Source organism: Pleuronectes platessa, chromosome 10 (assembly GCF_947347685.1).
Source record: "Pleuronectes platessa chromosome 10, fPlePla1.1, whole genome shotgun sequence".
In the NCBI taxonomy this organism is placed as follows: domain Eukaryota; kingdom Metazoa; phylum Chordata; class Actinopteri; order Pleuronectiformes; family Pleuronectidae; genus Pleuronectes; species Pleuronectes platessa.
Window position 1 is genome coordinate 177,501 of NC_070635.1, and position 25,765 is coordinate 203,265.

At 49.0% G+C, this 25,765-nt stretch overlaps 2 protein-coding genes across 2 annotated transcripts in view; both read left to right on the forward strand.

Annotated features, from left to right (window-relative positions):
• Positions 1-11,666, forward strand: part of thbs3a (thrombospondin 3a) — a 13,154-nt gene extending 1,488 nt beyond the window's left edge. Inside the window, exons 4-23 of the mRNA XM_053433336.1 lie at positions 119-221; positions 381-407; positions 492-574; positions 802-853; positions 933-1,081; positions 2,162-2,299; positions 2,374-2,448; positions 3,325-3,477; positions 3,555-3,665; positions 4,081-4,188; positions 4,266-4,425; positions 4,617-4,735; positions 6,488-6,540; positions 6,760-6,941; positions 7,014-7,192; positions 7,413-7,461; positions 7,550-7,746; positions 7,905-8,077; positions 9,836-9,975; positions 10,103-11,666. Of these exons, the coding sequence (XP_053289311.1) occupies positions 119-221; positions 381-407; positions 492-574; positions 802-853; positions 933-1,081; positions 2,162-2,299; positions 2,374-2,448; positions 3,325-3,477; positions 3,555-3,665; positions 4,081-4,188; positions 4,266-4,425; positions 4,617-4,735; positions 6,488-6,540; positions 6,760-6,941; positions 7,014-7,192; positions 7,413-7,461; positions 7,550-7,746; positions 7,905-8,077; positions 9,836-9,975; positions 10,103-10,164 (2,313 nt within the window). The 3' untranslated portion in view covers positions 10,165-11,666. The remainder of the gene's footprint in view (positions 1-118; positions 222-380; positions 408-491; positions 575-801; positions 854-932; positions 1,082-2,161; positions 2,300-2,373; positions 2,449-3,324; positions 3,478-3,554; positions 3,666-4,080; positions 4,189-4,265; positions 4,426-4,616; positions 4,736-6,487; positions 6,541-6,759; positions 6,942-7,013; positions 7,193-7,412; positions 7,462-7,549; positions 7,747-7,904; positions 8,078-9,835; positions 9,976-10,102) is intronic.
• A 2,653-nt stretch (positions 11,667-14,319) lies between these two features.
• On the forward strand, positions 14,320-22,636 carry hjv (hemojuvelin BMP co-receptor). The gene is made up of 4 exons (XM_053432165.1): positions 14,320-14,645; positions 15,849-15,958; positions 17,535-18,091; positions 22,004-22,636. Exons 2-4 carry the CDS (start codon positions 15,889-15,891, stop codon positions 22,634-22,636), a joined length of 1,260 nt encoding a protein of 419 aa, XP_053288140.1. The 5' UTR covers positions 14,320-14,645; positions 15,849-15,888.
• Positions 22,637-25,765: the final 3,129 nt, after the last annotated feature.

Genomic DNA, 25,765 nt, shown 5'->3' on the forward strand with positions numbered 1-25,765 from the left:
GAGTAGATTCAACCAACAATAATAATTATCAACAATCTATACAAATAAATGATGATCTACAATCAATGATAATTGATGGACTTTTAAAAGTCGTCGCTGAAGCAGCTCTTTCTCTCAGGGTGCAGTGGAGTTCCTCAGACTGGCTCTAGGAGGCAGTGTGGCTAAAGCTGGAGCTCTGACTGACTGTCCGTTCCAGGGAGACGGCTCCACCTACAACTCAGGTGAATTCACCTTTAGCCCCTCCCACTCAGTAACAAGACGAGGCAGTCGTTCTGTATATAAAGTGGAGCCATGGTCCTGAGGCCCCGCCCTAACACCCACCCAACGAATCAGGAGTCAGTCCAACCTGTCAGTCATGATGTCTTCTTGTTGTTTTCCAGTGGTCGGGGACATGAACTCCATCCTGGGTGAGTTTAATCAATAATTATTATGTTTTTAATATTAATCAAAACTGATCAAATTCATTTTGCTTTGATGATGTCATCCCTCAGGTGAACACACCAAGGCTCTGATTGGTCAGCTCATCATCTTCAACCAGATCCTGGGAGAGTTGCGACAGGACATCAGAGAACAGGTGAGACAGACTTGACAGGTGAGACAGACAGGGCCTTAGAGGACAGGTGAGACAGACATTACATCAGAGGACAGGTGAGACAGACATTACATCAGAGGACAGGTGAGACAGACTTGACAGGTGAGACAGACTTGACAGGTGAGACAGACATTACATCAGAGGACAGGTGAGACATTTTGTAGCGTGGACAAACCTGTAGAGATGACGTCTCATGGTCTCGTCCTTAGGTGAAGGAGATGTCTCTGATCAGAAACACCATCATGGAATGTCAGGTTTGTGGTGAGTCTCTGATGCCCTGATGGACATGGACCATGTGGACGACTGAGTACCTGATTGAAGACAGTCTCTCTCTCCTCAGGTTTCCATGAGCCTCGCTCTCGTTGTTCTCCTAACCCGTGTTATAAAGGCGTCTCCTGTGTGGACAGTCTTGATTACCCAGGATACACCTGTGGACCCTGTAAGCCAGGAATGAGAGGCAACGGGACTCACTGTCAGGACATGGACGAGGTAACGAGACAAAGCGCTAGACAACAAACACAACAGCAACAACAAGATACACATTAACACAGAGGACGTGTCCTGGTGTGGTCACTTCAGGTCTTTCCATGTTTGGACGTAAAATATTTTGTATAGTTGTTAGCGTCTCTGTAATTTACTGCTCCTCTGTGTGTGTGTGAGTGTGTGTGTGTGAGAGTGTGTCTGTGAGAGTGTGTGTCTGTGTGAGAGTGTGTGTGTGTGAGAGTGTGTGTGTGTGAGAGTGTGTCTGTGAGAGTGTGTGTCTGTGTGAGAGTGTGTGTGTGTGAGAGTGTGTGTGTGTGAGAGTGTGTTTGTGAGAGTGTGTGTGTGTGAGAGTGTGTTTGTGAGAGTGTGTGTGTGTGAGAGTGTGTTTGTGAGAGTGTGTGTGTGTGAGAGTGTGTGTCTGTGTGAGAGTGTGTTTGTGAGAGTGTGTGTGTGTGAGAGTGTGTTTGTGAGAGTGTGTGTGTGTGAGAGTGTGTCTGTGAGAGTGTGTGTCTGTGTGAGAGTGTGTGTGTGTGAGAGTGTGTTTGTGAGAGTGTGTGTGTGTGAGAGTGTGTTTGTGAGAGTGTGTGTGTGTGAGAGTGTGTGTCTGTGTGAGAGTGTGTGTCTGTGTGAGAGTGTGTGTGTGTGTGTGAGAGTGTGTGTGTGTGAGAGTGTGTTTGTGAGAGTGTGTGTGTGTGAGAGTGTGTGTCTGTGTGAGAGTGTGTGTCTGTGTGAGAGTGTGTGTGAGAGTGTGTGTCTGTGAGATTGTGTGTCTGTGTGACAGTGTGTGTCTGTGTGAGAGTGTGTGTGTGTGAGAGTGTGTGTCTGTGTGACAGTGTGTGTGTGTGAGAGTGTGTGTCTGTGTGAGAGTGTGTGTGTGAGAGTGTGTGTCTGTGTGAGAGTGTGTTTGTGAGAGTGTGTGTGTGTGAGAGTGTGTGTCTGTGTGAGAGTGTGTCCATCGTAACCTTTCCCTCACGATCATACAGAAGCTACGTAATATGTTAATCAACCTTTGTGATGAATTTGTACAAACCTGATATCTGTAATGTTGTTATCATTATTATAATAACCCCCCCCCCCCCCCCTCAGTGCGAGCTGAAGCCATGTTTCTCTCCTGACGCCTGCGTCAACACAATCGGGGGGTTCAGCTGTCAGCCCTGTCCTCCTGGACTGTGGGGGGCGCCACTGGTTGGTACTGGACTGGACTACGCCAAGACACACAAACAGGTGAGAACCACACAAAGACACACACAAACTGATGAGGGACATGATGATGAGGCAATGTGTCTGTGTGTCCTCAGGAGTGTGTGGACATTGATGAGTGTGTCGACCTCCCTGACGCCTGCGTCTCAAACTCCGTCTGCATCAACACTGTGGTGAGTGTTCTTCTTCTTCTCTGACACAGTCTGACCAGTAGTCAGGTGCTGCCCCCTGGTGGACAGTAGCTAGGCGCTGCCCCCTGGTGGACAGTAGCTAGGCGCTGCCCCCTGGTGGACAGTAGCCAGGCGCTGCCCCCTGGTGGACAGTAGCCAGGCGCTGCCCCCTGGTGGACAGTAGCCAGGCGCTGCCCCCTGGTGGACAGTAGTCAGGTGCTGTCCCCTGGTGGACAGTAGTCAGGTGCTGCCCCCTGGTGGACAGTAGTCAGGCGCTGCCCCCTGGTGGACAGTAGCTAGGCGCTGTCCCCTGGTGGACAGTAGCCAGGCGCTGCCCCCTGGTGGACAGTAGTCAGGCGCTGTCCCCTGGTGGACAGTAGTCAGGCGCTGCCCCCTGGTGGACAGTAGTCAGGCGCTGCCCCCTGGTGGACAGTAGTCAGGCGCTGCCCCCTGGTGGACAGTAGCTAGGCGCTGCCCCCTGGTGGACAGTAGCTAGGCGCTGTCCCCTGGTGGACAGTAGCCAGGCGCTGCCCCCTGGTGGACAGTAGTCAGGCGCTGTCCCCTGGTGGACAGTAGTCAGGCGCTGCCCCCTGGTGGACAGTAGCTAGGCGCTGCCCCCTGGTGGACAGTAGCTAGGCGCTGCCCCCTGGTGGACAGTAGCTAGGCGCTGCCCCCTGGTGGACAGTAGCTAGGCGCTGTCCCCTGGTGGACAGTAGCCAGGCGCTGTCCCCTGGTGGACAGTAGTCAGGCGCTGCCCCCTGGTGGACAGTAGTCAGGCGCTGCCCCCTGGTGGACAGTAGTCAGGCGCTGCCCCCTGGTGGACAGTAGTCAGGCGCTGCCCCCTGGTGGACAGAAGGTCAAACCTCTTCACTTTCTCAGGGTTCCTACAAGTGTGGCGGCTGTAGACCCGGTTTCCTTGGCAACCAGACTTCAGGCTGCTTCCCCAGGAGTTCCTGCGCTGCGTTGACCTTTGACCCCTGTGACACCCATGCCCACTGCACCATGGAGAGGAACGGGCAGGTTTCATGCAGGGTGAGGTTGCTGCCCGGCTCAGAGGCTCAGTCAGTCGGATCACACGGCTTCATTAACTCCTGAGGTGTGTGTTGCAGTGTAACGTGGGCTGGGCCGGCAACGGGAACACGTGCGGCGTGGACACGGACATCGACGGGTATCCTGACCGCTCCCTCCCCTGCATGGACAACAACAAACACTGTAAAAAGGTGAGACAACAAACACTGTAAAAAGGTGAGACTCACAGACAAGATACATTTATTGTCCCACACACACACATGACACGCAAGGGGGGACATTTGTTTCCTGCTATGACCCATCTGGTGAACACAGGAGGACACACAGGGCAGTGGGCAGCACGGCGCCCCGGGAGCAGGTGTAAGGGGAGTAAGGTGCCTTGCTCAGGGGCACTTAGACAGTGGGGTGGGGTAGGCACTTTGACAGTGTGGAACAGATCCAGGTGTTGTCCAGGAGTTGTCCGTCCAGGTGTCCCTCCGTGGATTCGAACCAGAGACCACCGTCGGCTTTTCTGCCCACAGTCCAACTTTCTGCCACTAGTCCACCGTCTCTCCGCAAGACGAGTGACGGACGCCAGTCACATGTGTTTCTGTCCCTGTCCCCAAGGACAACTGTGTGTTCACGCCCAACTCTGGTCAGGAGGACGCCGACAATGACGGGATCGGAGATCAGTGTGACGAGGACGCAGACGGAGATGGCATCAAGAACGTGGAGGTGAGCCAGACGCCCTCATAACCAAATGTGCCCACAGCGTGTGTTGTAGATGTGGTCACATGTCCTCTGTCCCTCAGGATAACTGCCGATTGGTTCCCAACAAAGACCAGCAGAACTCAGACAGTGACTCATTTGGAGACGCTTGCGACAACTGTCCCAATGTCCCCAACGGCGACCAGAAGGACACCGACAACAACGGACAGGGAGACGCCTGCGACCAGGACATCGACGGAGATGGTGAGAGGAAGCACATTTAGTCCAGGTTGATCTGAGTGAGACGCTGAAGGAGACAAACTGGACAGAGTGAGACGTCTCAGCTGCTTCACAGCCCTGTGTGTGTGTGTGTGTGTGTGTGTGTGTGTGTGTGTGTGTGTGTGTGTGTGTGTGTGTGTGTGTGTGTGTGTGTGTGTGTCTGTCTGTCTGTGCAGGGATTCCCAACGTTCTTGATAACTGTCCGAAAGTTCCAAACCCAATGCAGACGGACAGAGACAGGGACGGCGTGGGAGACGCCTGCGACAGTTGTCCCGAGCTCAGTAACCCCATGCAGGTCCCCCTCTACACTGACATCACATGACCTCTGTCACATGACCTCAGAGGTCGACCACAGGGCTTTAATACTTATGCTTTCAAAAAAGATTCTAACAGAATAGTTGTGAAAATTAAAAGAGTGATAATGTGATGCAGCAGTGTAACATAACTGTAATAATATATAATAAGACTCAGGGATAATCTGTGCTGCTCGGCGAGGCCCCGTACGTCCTTCAGAGGGACAGGTGGGACATGTGGGACATGTGGGACAGGTGGGACAGGTGGGACATGTGGGACAGGTGGGACAGGTGGGACAGGTGGGACATGTGGGACATGTGGGACAGGTGGGACAGGTGGGACATGTGGGACAGGTGGGACATGTGGGACAGGTGGGACATGTGGGACAGGTGGGACAGGTGGGACATGTGGGACAGGTGGGACATGTGGGACAGGTGGGACAGGTGGGACATGTGGGACAGGTGGGACATGTGGGACAGGTGGGACAGGTGGGACATGTGGGACATGTGGGACAGGTGGGACAGGTGGGACATGTGGAACAGGTGGGACATGTGGGACAGGTGGGACATGTGGGACAGGTGGGACATGTGGGACAGGTGGGACAGGCTGATTATAATGATGTCTGGCAGTGAACATATTCATGTTGGCTCATCTCCACAGAGTTCATCCAGGTGGTGTTTCACTCTTCTTTTGCGGATATCCACAAATTTGTGCTGCGCTCCCGTCTGCAAGATTTTAAGTTGTGCGCTTCACCTCAGCAAGAATATATGAATCCATCTCAATTGGTAAATGGAAACAATCTCAATCTATGACTGTTCAAGGTCATAGGACCGTGGGGGGGGCCCCCTACACCCTTTGGGCCCAAGTGCGGTGCACCGATTGCGACAATTACGCCGGTGATTGTAGATGCAAAGATTTGATTCATCATAGCAGCAACAGTTAATAAAGTAATAATTGTTAGGGTTAGGGTTAACCCTCTGGAGTCAGAGATACCTGCCGAGGGAGAGATGTGCTCAGTGCATGATGGGAGTCCATTACATGATGGTTCAGGATCTGATCCAGAATTTAGAGATGGTGTCTGGTAGTCAGGTTTCCACAGGAGAGGAGCCCGGTAGCTGAAGGTTCTACCTCCTGTTCTACTCCTACAGGAACCACAAGAGAACCTGTGTTTTGGGGGTGAAATGATATATTTGGATAATATTGTGTTATGACCATGTGTTTCCTCCCATCTCTACGTTTAATGTAAAACTTTGATGAAGCCTAAAGTTCTAGATCAGGTCCTGAACCATCCCTTAGTGATGCTGATGTAGGTCTAGACTGCTGGAGAACTCCCATCATGCACTGAGGGTGAACTCCCATCATGCACTGAGGGTGAACTCCCATCATGCACTGAGGGTGAACTCCCATCATGCACTGAGGGTGAACTCCCATCATGCACTGTGGACATCTCCCCTTCTCTCTGTCTCCCCCCCCCTATCTCTGTGGTTACCAAGACTAGATAAGGTGTATATAAATACAGACCATAATCACATGGCTGGTTAGCAACAGCTTTTTCTAAGATTTTGGAAATCTATATATAAACATATATTCAGTATATGTGTGTGTGTGCGGGTTGTCATTAAACACAGTTCAGTCCGGTCCAGGGTCAGTGAACGCAGCATGCTCACTTCATATGTCATATATGATCATATACACACAGAGACACACATAAACAAAGGTCAGAGGTCAAAGTCTGTCTTCATCTCTTTGTCAGACGGACATCGACAACGACCTGGTCGGAGACGTTTGTGACACGAACCAGGACACGTACGTCTCACTAACCCCGCCCACATCTGTCTATACCACAACTGTAATTAAAGATGGACGACAAGATGACATCAACTGAGAGCAGCAGCATTTGTTAAAGAGATATTTGGCTTCACTTCAGGAAGTGGAGTCCATCGTCTTCCATCTTTGTTTAGAGCCTTTGTCTGAAGTGAGACTGAATCTAAACTGAACTGGTCAATGAAACGTGTTTCCCCTCAGGGACGGGGACGGACTGCAGGACAGCAGGGACAACTGTCCCCTCCTCCCCAACAGCTCCCAGCTGGACTCCGACAACGACGGCCTCGGAGACGACTGCGACCACGACGACGACAACGACGGCGTCCTTGACGACCACGACAACTGCCGACTCATCGTGAACCCGAACCAGAAAGACTCTGACGGTACCGATCTGTCTGTCCTGCCCCCCCCCCCCCCCGTCCCCCTCTCTCTCTGACCTGATTGTCTGTCCTCAGCTAACGGCGTCGGAGACGTCTGTGAGAACGACTTTGACAACGACGCGGTGGTGGACTCGATGGACGTGTGTCCAGAGAGCGCTGAGGTCACGCTGACAGACTTCAGGGCCTATCAGACGGTCGTCCTGGACCCAGAGGGCGACGCCCAGATCGACCCCAACTGGGTCGTTCTGAATCAGGTGACCTTTGAACTAACGTCACGCTTTTATTTGCAGAATCATCAAATGTGTTTTCATGTTTTTATATTTGGTTTATTGTTTTGTAAATTCTGTCTGGTTACCACGGTTACCACGGTCAACTTATCACATGTTGTGTGATGAGCTGAAGGGGGAGGAGCTAAGTTCAGGACAGTGTGAACAGGAAGGATCCTCCTCATGTGTTTACCTCCTCTCTCTCCAGGGGATGGAGATTGTCCAGACGATGAACAGTGACCCCGGTCTCGCTGTGGGTACGTGTCTCCACCTGAACCTTTAATACAGCCCCCCCACCTGTCCTCAGGCTTTGTCCCAGTGAAGACTGTCCCTGATTGTCCGTAGGTTACACAGCGTTCAACGGCGTCGACTTCGAGGGAACATTTCACGTCAACACGGTGACAGACGACGACTACGCCGGCTTCATCTTTGGTTACCAGGACTCTTCAAGTTTCTACGTGGTGATGTGGAAGCAGACGGAGCAGACGTACTGGCAGCCGGTTCCCTTCAGAGCCATGGCCCAGCCCGCTCTGCAGCTCAAGGTGTTACTCTGCTGTCCAATCAGAGGAGTTACAGCTCTCTTCCGCCCTCGTTAATCAGACCCGCAGTCTGTTGTTGACCAGTGCAATTGAGCCATCGGTACGAGTGTGAACGATTCATGATGTCACTCGTCACACCTGTTCCCGTGTCTGCCCTGCAGGCGGTAAAGTCTGGAACTGGCCCCGGTGAGTTTCTGAGGAACGCTCTGTGGCACACCGGAGACACGCCTGGAGAGGTGAGGCTGCTCTGGAAGGACCCGAGAAACATCGGCTGGAAGGACAAGACGTCGTACCGCTGGCAGCTGAGCCACCGGCCGCAGGTCGGATACATGAGGTGAGACCTTGAACCAGGTCCACAGGTGTGTTGGATTCTGACAAAATGATCAATCACGTTTTATTTGTCAGATTCACAAATCCCAGTTTGTCTCACAGATGTTATAAGGATCAACTTCCTGTTCTTAACACAACAAGAGTCAAATAGAAACTTAGTGATCAGTGAATAAACTCAGTCCCATGTGAGGATCCTCTCCCAGGATTCAATCAATTTGGTTATCAAAATAAAATATAAAACATTCATATTCAAAATATTAATATTAAATCATAACTTGAATTGGTTAAAGTTACCTCGGGGCACCACCCTTCAAAAGGAAGGGAAATGAGAACCAAGTTATTGATTAAGATCAGACTCATTTAGATCTAGTTCTATTAGAAATCTCAATATTTAGTATTAAAGATTATATAATGAACAGTGAAGGTTATGGAGTATCATTATTAAGCCCAGATTATGTTACCAGTCCGAGGGAAAAGGAAAAAGAACCTGCAGGTTGTTTGGAAGAGCTTGGTTTGAGAGGAGGTTTCCTTGAAAGATGAGGGTTGAGCTGGAGAAATCAGGTTTCTCCCTCTGAGGCTGGAAGAGCTGCAGCCTCACTCCTGGAAGAGCTAGAGAAAAAGTTTGGGGCTGAAGTCCCCTTATATTGGCCTGGTGACCTCACAGTCCAGGGGCCAGAGTGACCAATAGGAGATGAGCGTTGTTGCTTTTCACATCACTGTGTGAGGTTGCTGAAACCAAAGGAACCTGTTGCCCCCTGGGAGACTGAGTTCCTTGGCTTTCTCTTTAACAAAGAGAACATGTTGCACCCTGGGAGACTGAGTTTGGATAGCTTCCCCCTGACCAAAGACCAAGTGATTTCAGGTTTTGACCACACATGTAGGCCTGTGGTTTCCTCAAAGACATTTCCCAACAGTGATCATAGTCCTCGATCAGTCGACACCATCAGGATCTGGATCCACCATCATGTTTCACCATGTGGCTGCAGCAGTGATCCTGAATCTGTCCTTGAGACGTGCTTGAAGTTTAGTTAATTGATTACGTTAGGGTTAGGTTTAGGTGTTAGGGTTAGGTGTTAGGGTTAGGGTTAGGTGTTAGGTGTTAGGGTTAGGGTTAGGTGTTAGGTGTTAGGGTTAGGGTTAGGTTTAGGTGTTAGGGTTAGGGTTAGGTGTTAGGGTTAGGGTTAGGTGTTAGGGTTAGGGTTAGGGTTAGGTGTTAGGGTTAGGGTTAGGTGTTATTGACAAGTATAACTGGACTCATCCGCATAGCAGTGGAAATGAGCAGTGTGTACTGATATGTTGTTCTTTGAATGCTAATGACCTCTGTAATAAAGTGTGATGGTCAATAGTGTTGAATGCTGCACTGAGATCCAACAGGACGAGGACAGACACACACTGCTGAAGCTATTAGGTCGTTGGTGACTTTAATCAAGACTGTCTCTGTGCTGTGATTGGCTCTGAACCCAGACTGAAAGTCTTCACATTACTTTCCTGGCGTAAGTCTCACAGCTGATTGGCTACAACCTTCTCAGGAGTTTAGACAGGAAGGGGGGGTTGGATATCGGTCTATAGGTGTTTGAGGAGTAGTGTACTCTGGTGAACTCTGTAGTACTACTCAAGTACTACAGTGTACTATCGTACTGTGGCCAGACATCTGTTTCCAGTAATGTGATTGGTCATTAGTTGAGCTGTTGCTGCTCAGGTCAGTGTCAGTGGCCGTGGGACCACAGTGTTTGTTTCTATCCGGTGTGTGTCTGTGTTTCAGGGTGAAGCTGTTCGAGGGGACGTCCATGGTGGCGGACTCTGGCGTCGTGATCGACACCACGATGAGAGGAGGCCGACTCGGCGTCTTCTGCTTCTCCCAAGAAAACATCATCTGGTCCAACCTGCGCTACAGATGCAACGGTACGACCTCTGACCCCGAGCACGCCCAGAGAGGGTCACCTGTCAGAGGCATCTCTACTCTGACGTGTTGTTGTGATCGTGTGACTTATTGTGTTGTTGTGATTATTTTGTGTTTTTGTCGTTTCAGACACGGTGCCTGAAGACTTCAAGTCTCATCGTAAACAAGTGCTGATGCACATTCATGTGTGAGAGTAGCAGAGGAACTGAAACACACACAAATACACAAACAAACACAAACACAAACACATACCCTGAGCTTCTCTGAATCCACTTAACTGTAGTTTGTTTGAGTCTGTGTGTGTGTGTGTGTGTGTGTGTGTGTGTGTGTGTGTGTGTGTGGCGTCATGTAAAAATATACGTCTGTTTCAATTGATGTGAACGTTGCTTTCTTCTTTGTGTGCTATGGTCAACTTCCCTTAACTGTGGCTACACTGCCCCCTGTGGTGTCCAGAGGCACAGGCACAGAGAGCCCCTAGTAGACAGACAGACAGACAGACAGACAGACAGACAGACAGACAGACAGACAGACAGACAGACAGACAGAGAGACAGACAGACAGGTAGACAGACAGACAGAGAGAGGGACAGACAGACAGACAGACAGACAGACAGACAGACAGAGAGACAGGTAGACAGACCGGTAGACAGACAGACAGGTAGACAGACAGACAGACAGACAGACAGAGACAAACAGACAGACAGACAGACAGACAGACAGACAGAGAGAGGGACAGACAGACAGACAGACAGACAGACAGACAGGTAGACAGACAGACAGACAGACAGACAGAGAGAGGGACAGACAGACAGACAGACAGGCAGACAGACAGACAGAGAGAGGGACAGACAGACAGACAGACAGAGAGAGGGACAGACAGACAGACAGACAGACAGACAGAGAGAGGGACAGACAGACAGGTAGACAGACAGACAGAGAGAGGGACAGACAGACAAACAGACAGACAGACAGAGAGAGGGACAGACAGACAGAGAGACAGACAGACAGACAGAGAGAGGGACAGACAGACAGACAGACAGACAGACAGACAGAGAGAGGGACAGACAGACAGACAGACAGACAGACAGACAGAGAGAGGGACAGACAGACAGACAGACAGACAGACAGACAGAGAGAGGGACAGACAGACAGACAGACAGGTAGACAGACAGACAGAGAGAGGGACAGACAGACAGACAGACAGACAGACAGAGAGAGGGACAGACAGACAGACAGACAGACAGACAGAGAGAGGGACAGACAGACAAACAGACAGACAGACAGACAGACAAACAGACAGACAGACAGACAGACAGACAGACAAACAGACAGACAGACAGACAGACAAACAGACAGACAGACAGACAAACAGACAGACAGACAGACAGACAGACAGACAGAGAGTTAGACAGACAAAGAATTTAAAGGCAGTTTTACTATTCTACAAATTAGACAAGTTCCCTTGTTTTGTTTCATTTAAAATCGTAATTATTGAAATGATTGGCAGGTCGTAAGTTGAGCTACATGACAGTCTGGTGAGGTATATTGTGTAATATTATTAGTGTAATGCTGCTTATGCTTCAACTCTGTCAGTTGGCTTTGTTTTGTCTGTTTTTGCCTGTTATTCATTTATTTATTCAATTTGATAATTTTTGTTAGTTTGTTAACAAAAATAAATACATAAGTTGAAAATATCCTACTGTGTTTTTTATTTATTTATTATTATTTTTAATTTCATAAATAATTTTGGCGATGGGTGCCCTTTTTTTTGGTTTGAGCACCTGCCCCCCAAAATGTCTGTGCACGTGCCTGCAGAGCCACTCCCTTTTCCACATTGTGGTCCGATCTGTAAACTTCATAAGACGTGAACAAGTACAGACGAAATGAATCCGAGTTTGAAGCGAAGGTGTCTCAGGCCGTGACTTGTTGGGATGAGGGGGAGGGGCAGGTGTTTGGGCGCCACAGTCCTCTAAACACGGATGTCTTAGACCAGGGGTGTCAAACTCATTTTAGTTATGGGGCCACATACTGCCCACTTTGATCTCAAGTGGGCCAGACCAGTACAATCATAGCATCTTCGTACCCCCCCTCTATTTTCCACCGCCGCCGCCACGCCCCTCTGCCCTGGACGACCTCGTGTTGCTCAGGGTGGGGGGGCATGGCGGCGGCGGATGCCAACATGAAACCAACATAACGGGGGGGGAACACTGTTCCACCGTCTTGGAACACAGACCTAGGAGTCTGATGCACGCATTGAAAGTGAAAGGTGAGGGCCGGCTGAGGTGGGATTCCAGCCCCCGGGGCTCCGTGCACACCACCGCGTACCACCTGAACCGCTCTGCGTACCCGTACCCCAGTTTGGGAACCGATGGTCTATGGCCGGGGTCACCAACCTTTTTGAAACTGAGAGCTACTTCAAAGGTACTGAGTAGTACGAAGGGCTACTTGTTTGACACCTTTTAATAAAAATAATAATATAAGTGAAGAGACTGTCTGATCACGTCAATGTTAATTATTACTCACTATAATTATTAACAATGATTTCCACAACAATTTCCAATTTATTTGTCTTATTAAAAACTATTAGTTTTTCACTCTTTTGTTTTAATTAATATTTTCATTATTAATTCTGCCCTTTTAGGACTTCTTTTTGGGCAAATAAAAATTCCCATCATACAAACTACATCTCAAAGACCTCCTGAGAGTTTTTCTACCTGCTCAACCTTCTACATCTACCGGTAACACACATGCTCAGGGGAAACTACTGGCAGTTTCTAGCCCCAAGCCGGTTTCAAGGTTCCCCTCATCACCTTTATTTAATTTTAGACATATTTTTCATATTTTAGATATTTTTCACGAAATTCAAGAGTAATCTGTAAATGTGTTGAAATATCAAAGCGAATTTCGCGGACCCCCTGCAATGCCGTCGCGGACCACCAGGGGGCCGCGGACCGCTGGTTGAAAACCCCTGGTAGGAGACAGAACCTGATCTGACGACACCTCAGACCTGCCACCAGGAAAAGCCTGGAAACATTTCCTCTAACTTTCCTGGAAGTTTTTTTTAAATATTTCCTGGAACTTTTTTCTGGAATATTTCGTGACAGTAAGTTTTTTTCTGTGAAAAGTTTAAGGAGTGGCCAAGTTGAGATGGGCGGGACCAGGTGGTATGGGAGGGGCCAGCATCCAGCTTGTTGTCACGTATGAAGAGTTTTTAAGAAATCCTCTTGGTCGATCTCTACGACCACAGTGTCAGATGTTTTAATCCCTCCCTATGGTCATCCAGTTTGAATGTAAGCTATTTTATTTAATTGCCTTATTGTGAAAGGTTGGTGAGTGAATTTGTGTTTCCTGTCATCATAAGCAGTGTATCTGTAGGGGACTTATATTGTGAAGGGTCACCAGCGGAGCTTGTTTGTTGTTTTGGAGACTTGACCAGATGTAGAAAAGTAAACGGACACGTCGTCCAGGTTCGAGTCCACGTTGCTCAGTTGTTATTTACTACTGGCTCCCAGTGAAGGAGAATGAAACCCTCGGCTACATGTTCATCAGACACTGGAAACCTGCGACTCACAACCAGCTCGGGGATGAGAGTTACTGATGGACTCAGTTGTCACCACCTCTCCACTAGTCGGTCACTCACTGACTTCCATCATGTCACAGAAGTGTGCGGCAAGGACTAAACCATTTGTTTGTAGGGGTGAGACAGGTGACCTCAGGAGGCCTCCACTATTTGTGGATACAAATTTCAGTCAGTCGATCGATTTATTCACCCAGTTTCGGGTCATTTTCAAAAAAAATTTCGAAATATAATTAATCTTTTTATCATAAATATATTATTTAATCATTCAGGCTTTCTAGGCCCCCCCCCCCCGTACGACACTGCTGTCTGCAGGGGGGGCGGGGGGGATTAGGTGTGAACAAAACGCTGACTCATATAAAAAACTGCTTCCCTCCATTCTTCTTGCTAAGTAGGCTCCTGCTCCAGACAGACTCCATCTGTACAAGTTGGTAACAACATCTCACTGCTGGACAAATTCTACAATTGCATATAAAGATTTTAATTATCATAATATTTTATTATTTTTGTCTTTAAAAACAAGTTTCAGGGCATATTATAATAGTTGTAAACTCATGAACATGTTGAAGAGGAGCATTTGTATTCATCTAAACATTCGCCATCTGAATGTTTGACACACGCACATATTAAATCAATAAATGTATCTTATCTATTAACCCACATGTTCCACAGTTTCACAGCTTTTAGTTTCCTGTTGATTCTGAAAGTTCATTTCTGTTGTGAAACCAGAAACGTGTCAGGAGATGTAACTTCACTGAACCCAGGTCTGTGGCTGCAGAGCTCTCTGTGTCAGCACCGAGCAGAACCAGGTGTGTCTGTGTGTGTGTGTATATGAGTGTGTGTCTGTGTATCTCTGTGTGTGTGTGTGTCTGTGTGTCTCTGTGTCTCTGTGTGTGTCTGTGTGTGTCTGTGTGTGGGTCTGCAGCTGTTGGTTGTTGGTGATTTATTTAGAAACTGAAGCTCAGTCGTCAGCTGTGAACGACCACGAGGCAAAGACCAGAACCTGGACTGGGACTTCAGACCTGAAGAGTCCTCTGCAGGTTCTGGAGTGTGTGGGACTGAGGGAGGACATGGACGGACTCTGATCCGGAACCAGGTAAGAGACGTTCTACAGGTTTCACGCACATGTGATTCAACTCCATCTCCCATCAGCCCCTGCTACGTCTCTTCTTCATTTATCAACTGTTGTCAGATCCAGACTCAGACCTGTGTCACTTCTTCCTGTCGTATCTCCCACAGCACTTTGTGCATTTTAATTTCCCTTTTGTGTATTTATACCTTGTATTTTATTGTATTTTGATATATGTGGCTGCGGCTATGACAGTTTAATTTGATCTGTGTGTGTGTCTGTGAGTCTGGTGGCAACAGAAGTTTAAATTTAGCCGTCATATATATAACACACAACACGGAGCCCCTCCCCCATCCCAGAGGTCAGATTCATTTGAAATGAAACGTTTGTCTGTCAGTATTTGTTTTTACCTTTGTGAGTCCAAACGTGCCAACAACAACAAAACCTGTCAACAAAACTATTTTGTGGTTATTAGGTTTAATTCAGAGTTTTTAGTCCTAGCTCGTTCCCCAGGGGAAGTTGGAGAAAAGAGATCGAGATCCTCTGAGGAGCTTCTGAAAGATCTGGATTCTCCTCAGAGGATGAACCTCTGTCAGCTGCTGGGGCCCAACAGAACCAACTGACCAGTAAAGTGCTCCCAGTCCCACAGACTGCAGCTGCTTCACTTACTGGACCTGGTGTCCTGGGAGTGTTAGTGGAGGAAAACATACTTTAATACTCTGATCCTTTAAGTAGCTTCATCCTGTGGGATACATATTTATTTGGGGGACAGATGGTTTCCAGATTTACCTTGTGACAGAGACAGTGTGTGTCCTCGGAGACAGAGTGTGTCCTCGGAGACAGAGTGTGTCCTCAGAGTCAGTGTGTGTCCTCAGAGTCAGTGTGTGTCCTCAGAGACAGAGTGTGTCCTCGGAGACAGAGTGTGTCCTCGGAGACAGAGTGTGTCCTCAGAGTCAGAGTGTGTCCTCAGAGTCAGTGTGTGTCCTCAGAGTCAGAGTGTGTCCTCAGAGTCAGTGTGTGTCCTCAGAGTCAGAGTGTGTCCTCAGAGTCAGTGTGTGTCCTCAGAGACAGAGTGTGTCCTCAGAGTCAGTGCAGACAGTGCGTGTCAAACTAAAGCTCATTATAGAGTCATGTGACCACTAAGTTCAGCTGGATAAACAGATCCTGGGTTCTGCTCCTAATATTCTGAGCATCAGTGTTAATATTAAAAGTTCTCACTCTGTCCTGCAGGGCGGCGCTGTCTCCAAACTGTTCTGGGTTCAGTCTGATAATGAAGCCTTGGGCCATGTTACCATGGAAACTCTGTATCCATCTGAGTCTGCTGCTGAGTTTAACTGAAGGTACACACATACACACACACACACACACACACACACACACATGAACACACACACACACATGAACACACACACACACATGAACACACATGAACGCACACGCACATACACACACACACACACACACATACACACACACACACACACACATGAACACACATGAACACACACACACACACACACACACATGAACACACACACACACATGAACACACACACACATGAACACACACACACACACACACACACACACACATGAACACACACACACACAAACACACACACACACACACACACACATGAACACACACATGAACACACACACACACACATGAACACACACACACACACACACACACATGAACACACACATGAACACACACACACACAAACACACACACACACACACACACACACACACATGAACACACACACACACACACACACACACATGAACACACACACACACACACACACACACACACGAACACACATATGAACACACACACACACACACACACACACACACATGAACACACACACTGCTCTTTCTGCATTCAGCAGCTGGAACTGTGTCGTAAATCTTTAATATTCAACTCAACAGCTGTCAGTCAAACTGTCCATGTCTGTGATTGGTCATATGCAGTAAGCCCCGCCCCTCTCTTGTGTCATATCTTGATGAAGAAACCTGAGTTAACTTAAGGAGAGAGAGGAGAGATGATACCCATGACGCTGGGTATCATCTCTCCCCCCCCCCCCAGACCTCTAGGACCCTAGGTGTGACACTCCACAGTCAACTCTCCCTCACACCAAGACTCCTGCCCCCCCCCCTCCTGGCAGGTCTACCTGCTGCTGCCCTCTGACCTCAGCAGCTCATCCAGAAACCAGCAGCTCCACTGGTCTTCAACCTGAGTTCACTCAAACTACTCCGCTCCCTTCACTGGTTACCAGTGGCTGCCCGCATCCGTTTCTAAACACTAGTACTGGGTACCATGCTGTGACCGGATCAGGTCCAGTCCACATCCAGGACCTGGTCAAACCTCACAGCCCGTCCTCTCCGCTCTGCTTCGACCAATCAGCTGCTCCCTCCCAGTGAGGGACAGCTGTCACTCAACAACATCACAACTGTTTCCTGTCCTGGCTCCTAAACGTTGGAACCAGCTCCACGTGGACAATCAGGACGGGAAGTCCACACATCGTCCTCCACACTGAAGACACATCTCTACAGACGATAACTTGAATAAAAGTTTAATCTAATAAGTTAGTAGCACTTACATGTCCCTCACTTATAGAACTTTGTAGTTCTGCTTTGTTGAAGAAATAGTTCTTTCTTGATTCTGGTTTGTTCCTCGTGGTTGATGCACTTCCTGTGAGTCACTGAGGATAAAAGCTCAATGTAACGTAGCTCACCTCGTAGAACAGATGCTAATTCATCAACTCACATTAATAATAATTAACAAACAAAGACTTTAAAACACTTGACTTGTATCCATGGCAACAATTGATGATATTCATCTGTCAGCTGATGACGTCTCCAAGGAGAAGTTTAACGACTGTGATGTTCTTCCTGTCTCTGCAGTTGCAGCTTCCTGTCGCATCCTGACATGTAATTCTGACTTTGTGGCTGCGACACTGGACCTGGGCGGCGGCGGCGGTATGGTCGGGACTGATGGTGTTGGAAGAGGTGGTGGACCAGATGGAGCAGCTCTGAGCAGGGAGGCGGTGAACACCGGTTACTGCAGCGCCCTGCGCTCCTACGGCATGTGCACCAAGCGGATGGCACGGGCGTGTCGCGGTGACCTGGCGTACCACTCGGCGGTTCAGGGCATCGAGGACCTCCTGATCCAGCACCGCTGCACCCGAGTGGGGCCCACAGCCCAGCCCCGCCCCCTCCCTCAGGGCACGCTGTCGGGAGATGCCTGCCTTTACGAGAGGAGCTTCTTGAGCAGAGAAGGTCGGGCACCAGAGTACCTGCACTGTGGCGTGTTCGGAGACCCACACATCAGAACCTTCCACGATGACTTCCAGACGTGTTCCATGCAGGGGGCGTGGCCTCTCATGGATAACGACTACCTGTACATACAGGCCACCAGCTCGCCAAAGAGGGCGAGGTCACATGGCACGGTGCTCACAAAGGTGAGTCTCAGAGTGCACAGGTCGAACAGGTCGTCTTGTTTAAGGAAACTTTATTAAAAAATGTTTTCAGTGTTTGATTTTGTGGGCTACAGTGACCTTGCACTCTGTGACATCACTGAATCAGAATCAGAATCAGAAGTATTTTATTGCCAAGTAGGTTTACACCTACAAGGAATTTGCTCTGGTAATTGGTGCTTACAATTAACATAGAAACATAAAAACGCAATAACATAAAAACGCAATAAATACAACATACATAGGAAAAGCAATAAAAAATAGAAAACCAGTATATATGTACTCACTGTTTACTTCTTATTTACTCACTTTTTTCCAATATCTATACAAAGTAACATTTATCCCGGGCCTTGTTGATGAGGCCGACTGCAGCCGGGAAGAAGCTGGTCTTGTGGCGGGAGGTTCTGGTCCTGATGGACCGCAGCCTCTTGCCCGAGGGAAGAACCTCACAGAGTTTGTGACCCGGGTGGGAGGGGTCAGCCACCATCTTACCTGCACGCCTCAGGGTCCTAGAGGCAACAGGTCCTGTAGAGATGGCAGATTGCAGCCGATCACCTTCTCAGCAGAACGGATGATCCGCTGCAGCCTCCTTCTGTCGTTAGCGGTGGCAGCAGCGAACCAGATGGTGATGGAGGAGGTGAGGATGGACTCGATGATGCAGGTGTAGAAGTGCACCATCATTGTCTTTGGCAGGTTGAATTTCTTCAGCTGCCGCAGGAAGAACATCCTCTGTTGTCCTCTTCTGGTGATGGAGATGATGTTCAGCTCCCACTTGAGGTCCTGGGAGATGATGGTGCCCAGGAAGAGGAAGGACTCCGCAGTGACGACTGGGGCATCTCTCAGGGTGATGGGGTTGGGTGGGGCTCGGTTCCTTCTGAAGTCCACAACCATCTCCACTGTTTTCAGAGCATTGAGCTCCAGGTTGTTCCGGTCACACCAGGTCACCAGATGGTCAATCTCCCACCTGTAGGCGGACTCATCCCCATCAGAGATGAGCCCAATGAGGGTGGTGTCATCCGCAAACTGAAGGAGTTTGACGGACTGGTGACTGGAGGTGCAGCTGTTGGTATACAGGGAGAAGAGAAGAGGGGAAAGAACACAGCCTTGAGGGGAACCGGTGCTGATGGATCTGAGTTCAGATCGTTGCCTCCTGTCAGACAGGAAGTCAGTGATCCACCTGCAGGTGGAGTCAGGCCCACTCAGCTGGGAGAGCTTCTCCTGTAGCAGGTTCAGGATGATAGTGTTGAAGGCAGAGCTGAAGTCCACAAACAGGATCCTGGCGTAGGTTCCTGAGGAGTCCAGGTGCTGGAGGATGAAGTGGAGGGCCAGGTTGACTGCATGGTCTACAGACCTGTTGGCTCTGTAGGCAAACTGCAGGGGGTCCAGGAGAGGGTCAGTGATGGCTTTGAGGTGGAGCAGCAAGAGGCGCTCGAATGCCTTCATCACCACAGAGGTCAGGGCGACGGGTCTGTAGTCGTTGAGTCCAGAGATCTTAGTTTTTTTGGGGACAGGGATGATGGTGGAGGTCTTGAAGCAGGCTGGTACGTGACATGTCTCCAGTGAGGTGTTAAAAATGTCAGTAAACACCGGAGACAGCTGATCAGCACAGTGCTTCAGGATTGATGGAGAGACAGAGTCTGGCCCGGATGCTTTGCGGGGGTTCTGTCTCCTGAAGAGTCTGTTGACGTCCCTCTCCAGGATGGAGAGAGTCGTCCCTGTGGTAGAGGGGGGGAGGGACTTAGAGGTGGGAAGTTGTGGAGAGGTGGAGGCCCTTGCTTTGGTGGGGGAGCTGCAGCTGATGGGCTGTAGTGTTGTGTCATGGGGGATGGTTTCAGGACTTTCCCATTGTCTTTCGAAGCGACAGTAAAACTCGTTCAAGTCGTTGGCCAGGCGTGAGTCGTTAGTGGAGTGGGGGGGCTCTGGGCTTGCAATTTGTAATCTGCCTAAAGGCCGAATTATACTCGTGTTGCACGCACGCATGCACGCAAGACACGCAACACGCCCCTTTCGTGCCCTCTGGCGGCTTGCGTGCGTCCGCCAATTTTTCTAACTACACGACAAAGCGACGCGAGCCTGACGCAGCCCGCAAGGCTTGTGATTGGTCTGCTTACTACATCCCGTCCGGAGTCTAGTTTCCGGTTTCATGTCCCATAATACGCGGAAATCACGGAAGATTTAGAAGAACGAATATCGACCAAATACAAGAGCACTTTGCAGAAGAGATCTGAAAGTATGACCACTTGTATAACCCGTCACTGACTGGAGGATTTGTCCGCCAGAAATAGGCTATGAGGAGCCGGAGTGGCGATGTAAATAAACAGTCGACGAAGAAGAAGACGTCTCTTCTTTGTGTGTTTTATCATTGAAAAAAAACGTTACTCCGCCTAGTGTTCTGGCGGTGAATTGCGTTGCAACACGCGCAGCACGTTAGAGAAGTATAAACCAAAACGAGTCCGTCGATGCAGCTGCGTGGCCTTCTGCAGTCGCAGGACTATAATTCAGCCTTAAGCCCTCTCCAGACAGAGGCAGAGTCATTGGCTGAGAACTGTTGTTGAAGTTTCTCAGAGTACAGTCGTTTAGCTTCTCTCAGCTCTTTGCTAAACCTGTATTTAGACTCTATATACCTGACTCTGTCCCCGCTCCTGAACGCCTCTTCCTTCTCCAACCTTAACTGTTTGAGTTTAGCTGTGAACCAGGGTTTGTCATTATTGTAAATCACCCTGGTGCGTGATGGAACACAGCTGTCCTCACAGAAGCTGATATAAGAAGTCACAGCCTCTGTGTACTCATCTAGGCTATTAGTAGCAGTCCTGAACACATCCCAATCTGTACAGTCAAAACACGCCTGAAGATCCTGAAGTCCTCACAACAGGTTTACAGAGTTTTAATTTCTGCCTGTATGCAGGAATCAAATGGACCATGACGTGGTCCAAGAGTCCCAGTGCAGCCCGGGGGACGGCGTGATAAGCACTGCTTACTGTGGTGTAACACTGATCCAGAATGTTCTCCTCTCTGGTCGGACATTTAATAAATTGTTTATATTTGGGAAGTTCACGGGTGAGATTTCCTTTGTTAAAGTCCCCGAGGACAATAACTAAGGAGTCCGGGTTAGTCCGCTCCACACACAGTATCTGATCAGCGAGCGTGCGTTTAGCCTCTTGCACGTTAGCCTGTGATGGTATGTACACGCCGACCAGAATGAATGAAGCGAACTCACGGGGGGAGTAGAAGGGTTTGCAGTGAATGAAAAAATATTCCAGATCAGGAGAACAGTGCTGTTGAATCACTGTCACATCGTTGCACCAGCCAGAGTTAGTGTAGAAGCAGATGCGAGAGCTCCGTGTTGCGGTCCACTCTGAAGAGTTGGAACCCAGCCAACTGCAGCGCAGAGTCCGGTACAGATCCACACAGCCACGTCTCTGTGAAGCACAGCACGGAAGATGAGGAGAAGTCTCTGTTTTTACCAACTAGTAGCTGCAGTTCGTCCAGTTTGTTGCACAGTGAGCGCACGTTGGAGAGGAATATTCCCGGAAGCGCTGTGCGAAGTCCCCGCCGGCGGAGACGCACAAGAGCGCCGGATCGTTTCCCTCTCCTCCGCCGCTTCACCGTGTGAACAAAGGTGAGCGCACCTTTGACCAGAATGTCCAAAATATCGATAGATGAGGCAATAAAAGTCGGTAGTAAATTATCAGGAGTTATATCCCTGATGTTCATGAGCATCTCTCTGGTGAAAGGTTTTTAAGCAGAAAACTGGGTTAACTAACAATACAAGACAAAACATCACGCACCAAATCACCGAAGCAGCCTTACTCGGCGCCATCTTAGATCAATCTGCTGGTCACTCTGACAATGGTTGACAGGAAGTGTCTCTGAATATTGCGTCTTGTCTCTTCACAGATAACCATCATCTTTAAAAACGTGCGTCAGTGTGTTGATCAGCAGCTCTACCAGGCCGAGCTGGACAACGTCCCTGCGGCGTTCGCTGACGGCTCGGTGGCGAGTGGCCAGTGGCAAGGTCACGACCTCCTGACCGTCTGGACTCGCATCGCCGGCCGACACGTGGAGATCCGAGCGGCTCACATCGGCACGTTGCTGGTGGTGCGTCAGAGCGGCCGGTCGCTCGGCCTATCGATCCGGTCGCCGCGTGACGTCATGGAGGCGTTTGGCCCAGACCAGGACCTGCAGCTGTGTGTGTGGGGCTGCCCCCCCGCCCAAAGACTCAACACGCTGCGCCCGCTGCCGCCGCTGGACTCCTCTCGGCCTGCGGATGTCAGCGCCCATGACCACTGTGCTACGCTGCTTCCTGCCCAGGATGTTTACTACCAGGCCTGTGTGTTTGACCTGATCACCAGCGCAGACCTGAACTCCAGCGCAGCCGCCGTCAGTGCGCTGCAGGATGCCAGACACATGATCTCAGAGCGGGAGAGAGTTCACCTGCTGCTGGTCACCTCCGCCGAGCAGCGAGCACAACCACACCTGACACTGCTGCTGCTGCCGCTCGGCATGCTGGGACCTCTGAGCAGAGCCTGAAGAAGCAGGAAGTCACTCCGCGTAGGCAGAAACGAATCAGCCCGAGGTCACGTGTTCAGAATCTGTGGCAGATGAAGTGAGGTTCTAATCAGAACACATGATAATGTTATAACCTGATGCCATGTTTCCTCTTGTGGAGTGTAAACTTGATTCTGTAAATTATTAACTATCAATGTTTACATCTCGAACAAGAAAAAAACTGTAGATGACTTTTTTAACTGCATAAAACATGTTGCGTGTGATGAGGATGTGACATCATCTGGTGGGTGGAGAAATGATCACACATCGTCATGCTGTCATCGTGTCTCTGCACTAAGAACTTTCTGACAGCAGTGCATTCTGGGTCTGGGAGTTGACTTGAAAATAATTATAATATTTAAAGCTACAAGTAGCCATGATTAAATCATGTCATCTCCTGTGTCCAATAGGTGGTTCTATGACTCCGACTGAATAATGTCTGAGACAAATTAAAATAACTTCCTGTTTCATGGTGAAACCTGATTGAACTGTTCTGCTCCTGAAGGCTGGAGATCTCCTTCTGCTCCATCTTCCCATCTTCTCTTCTTCTGATTCCACATCAAATCCGTCACCAAATCTGTCTTCTTTCACCTAAACGTCTTCTCCGGACTCCTCCCCTCACTCAGGACTCCTCCCCTCCCGCCTGGAATGTGATGGAGTCCGTTCTGGTGCACCAGACAACCTCCTGAACCAGGGTTCTCACCGGCTCTAAGCCCTGGCAGCCCATCACCCCGACCTTCATTCACTCCAAGTGGGCCTTGATACTCACCTAGAAATCCCCCCCGCCCGATCCCCACCGTATCTAACCGGCCTCCTCCAACCCTGAACTCGCTCGGAGGGCTGCAGTCCTCCATCTCAGGTTTTCTCTCCGACAGTGGTCTGACAACAGGACCGTGCACAGACATTTTAGGGGGCAGGTGCTCAAACCCCCCAAAAAAGGGCACCCATCGCCAAAATTATCTATGAAATTAAAAATAATAATAATAAATAAATAAAAAACACAGTAGGATATTTTCAACTTATGTATTTATTTTGTGAGCGCCGCGGATTATGTCAGGCCGACATTCTCACAAGAACTCAAATAAATGCCCCGTCAGATATCAAAACACATTTAGGGGGAATTGATGACAGAGAGAGTTATTGTTATTCTTAAATATTGATGTATGAAGAAAAAATTGGTCTCCGGCAGAAGGGGCACTTTTCTCCTCCAGGTGCTTGAGCACCACTAGGGGGCTCTCTGTGCACGTGCCTTCTAAAACCCTCTAGCACCACCCGACCACCAAGGCCTCAGTTACTCCACCCTGCTGTTTATTTCTATCCTGTTTTGTGCTAATTACTTTCTTTTCTCTTCTGTTCTGTCCTCACAGACATATGCAAAGCGTCCTTGGTTCGCTTTATAAATTCAAGCTATTATTATTATTATTATTATTATTATCGCAGATGTCCAGTTAAAAACCAAACTGATTATCAGCAGCAGGAAACCAAATGTTAATGTTAAAATAAGTGATGAAGAGTTTTCACGCTGTTTCTTTAGTTTTTAAAGTTTTTATAGAAGTTCCGTTTTTTAAAAAATGTTTATAAAAACTGACTTCGGAACCTGAAACCTGTGTTCTTCCTCTGACCAGCAGGGGGCGACTCCACAGGTAGTTTCTATAGAAAATGATTCTACTTCTCGCTTTATGTCTCAATCGCTAGTTTCAAGTCTTCTTCAAACAGCTGATGTTCATTTAGTAAATTATGATTATTTAGAATCAAATAGACCTACCATACTTTTAGAGACTTTAGGGACGGGGGGTGAAGTGTTTGAGTCCACAAAACACTTTCGGGGGAAATAGTTTTGCAGTCAAAAAAAATACAATTGAAGTAACAAGTGACAGAGACTTCCTCCAAGTTTCTGTAAGTGGGTCAGCCGTGTCCGTAAGGAAGTTCCAAGTTCCTGTTCAACTGGTGTTGAACCTGAATAGTTATCATCAAATCAGGTTGTTACTGGCTCCAGCACACACCCATGTGTGTGTGTGTGTGTGTGTGTGTGTGTGTGTGTGTATGTGTGTGTGTGTGTGTGTGTCACTGAAGCTTCCAGTAAGTTTGACTTATCAAGAAAACAATGACAAAGAAAAGTTTCCTCTCTGGAGCAACAGGAAACAACTCTGCAACACATTAATGCATCAATAATGTATCGCCTCAATCAATTTATTGTAATTAATAAAAATAATTGTTTCCAGATCAGTATTGCAGCTTTAAATCTTCAGTTGTTAAACAAAGGTTTTTAACAAAGATCGTTATTAATGTGATTATTAGTATTACGACTATCGTTATTACCATTTTCTTGAAGGAGTCTGAACGTTAGAGTGAAGAGTGATAGCATTAAAGTGTCAACAGCTGGGATCCACCAACCATTCATCGTCATGAAGCGTGAAGTTCAACAGAAGACGTGAAAAATCAGTGATGATGGAAGAAGAGTGACGAAGCACAACACACCTTCACTGAAACCAGGATAAATATCTGCATCTGCAACACAAAGCCAACAGACCAAGACCAGGACCGTCAGACCAGGACCAGGACCGTCAGACCAAGACCAGGACCCGGACCGTCAGACCAGAGCCGTCAGACCAGGACCAGGACCATCAGACCAGGACCGTCTGACCAAGTACAGAACCAGGACCGTCAGACCAGGACCGTCAGACCAGAGCCGTCAGACCAGGACCAGGACCATCAGACCAGGACCGTCTGACCAAGTACAGAACCAGGACCGTCAGACCAGGACCGTCAGACCAGAGCCGTCAGACCAGGACCAGGACCATCAGACCAGGACTGTCAGACCAAGACCAGGACCCGGACCGTCAGACGAGAGCCGTCAGACCAGGACCAGGGCCGAGACCAGGACGTCAGACCAAGACCCGGACCAGGACCAGGGCAGAGACCAGGACGTCAGATCAGGACCAGGACCATCAGACCAAGACCAGGACCAGGACCGTCAGACCAGGACCGTCAGATCTGCAGAGAGTGAGTTTTAACCTCCGACCTTAGCCGCAGCATCTTTACTTTATTTGTTTTATTTATTCATTTGGATCTTCATGATGCAACTCCTCTTCGAGTTAAAAACTGAAATGA

Bases quoted from the DNA above. Each gene is read 5' to 3' on its own strand.
- hjv (XM_053432165.1), top strand. From the start codon at position 15,889: ATGAAGCCTTGGGCCATGTTACCATGGAAACTCTGTATCCATCTGAGT. The intron at 15,959-17,534 runs GTACACACATAC...CTGTCTCTGCAG, and splicing joins GCTGCTGAGTTTAACTGAAG to TTGCAGCTTCCTGTCGCATC. The intron at 18,092-22,003 runs GTGAGTCTCAGA...GTCTCTTCACAG, and splicing joins ATGGCACGGTGCTCACAAAG to ATAACCATCATCTTTAAAAA.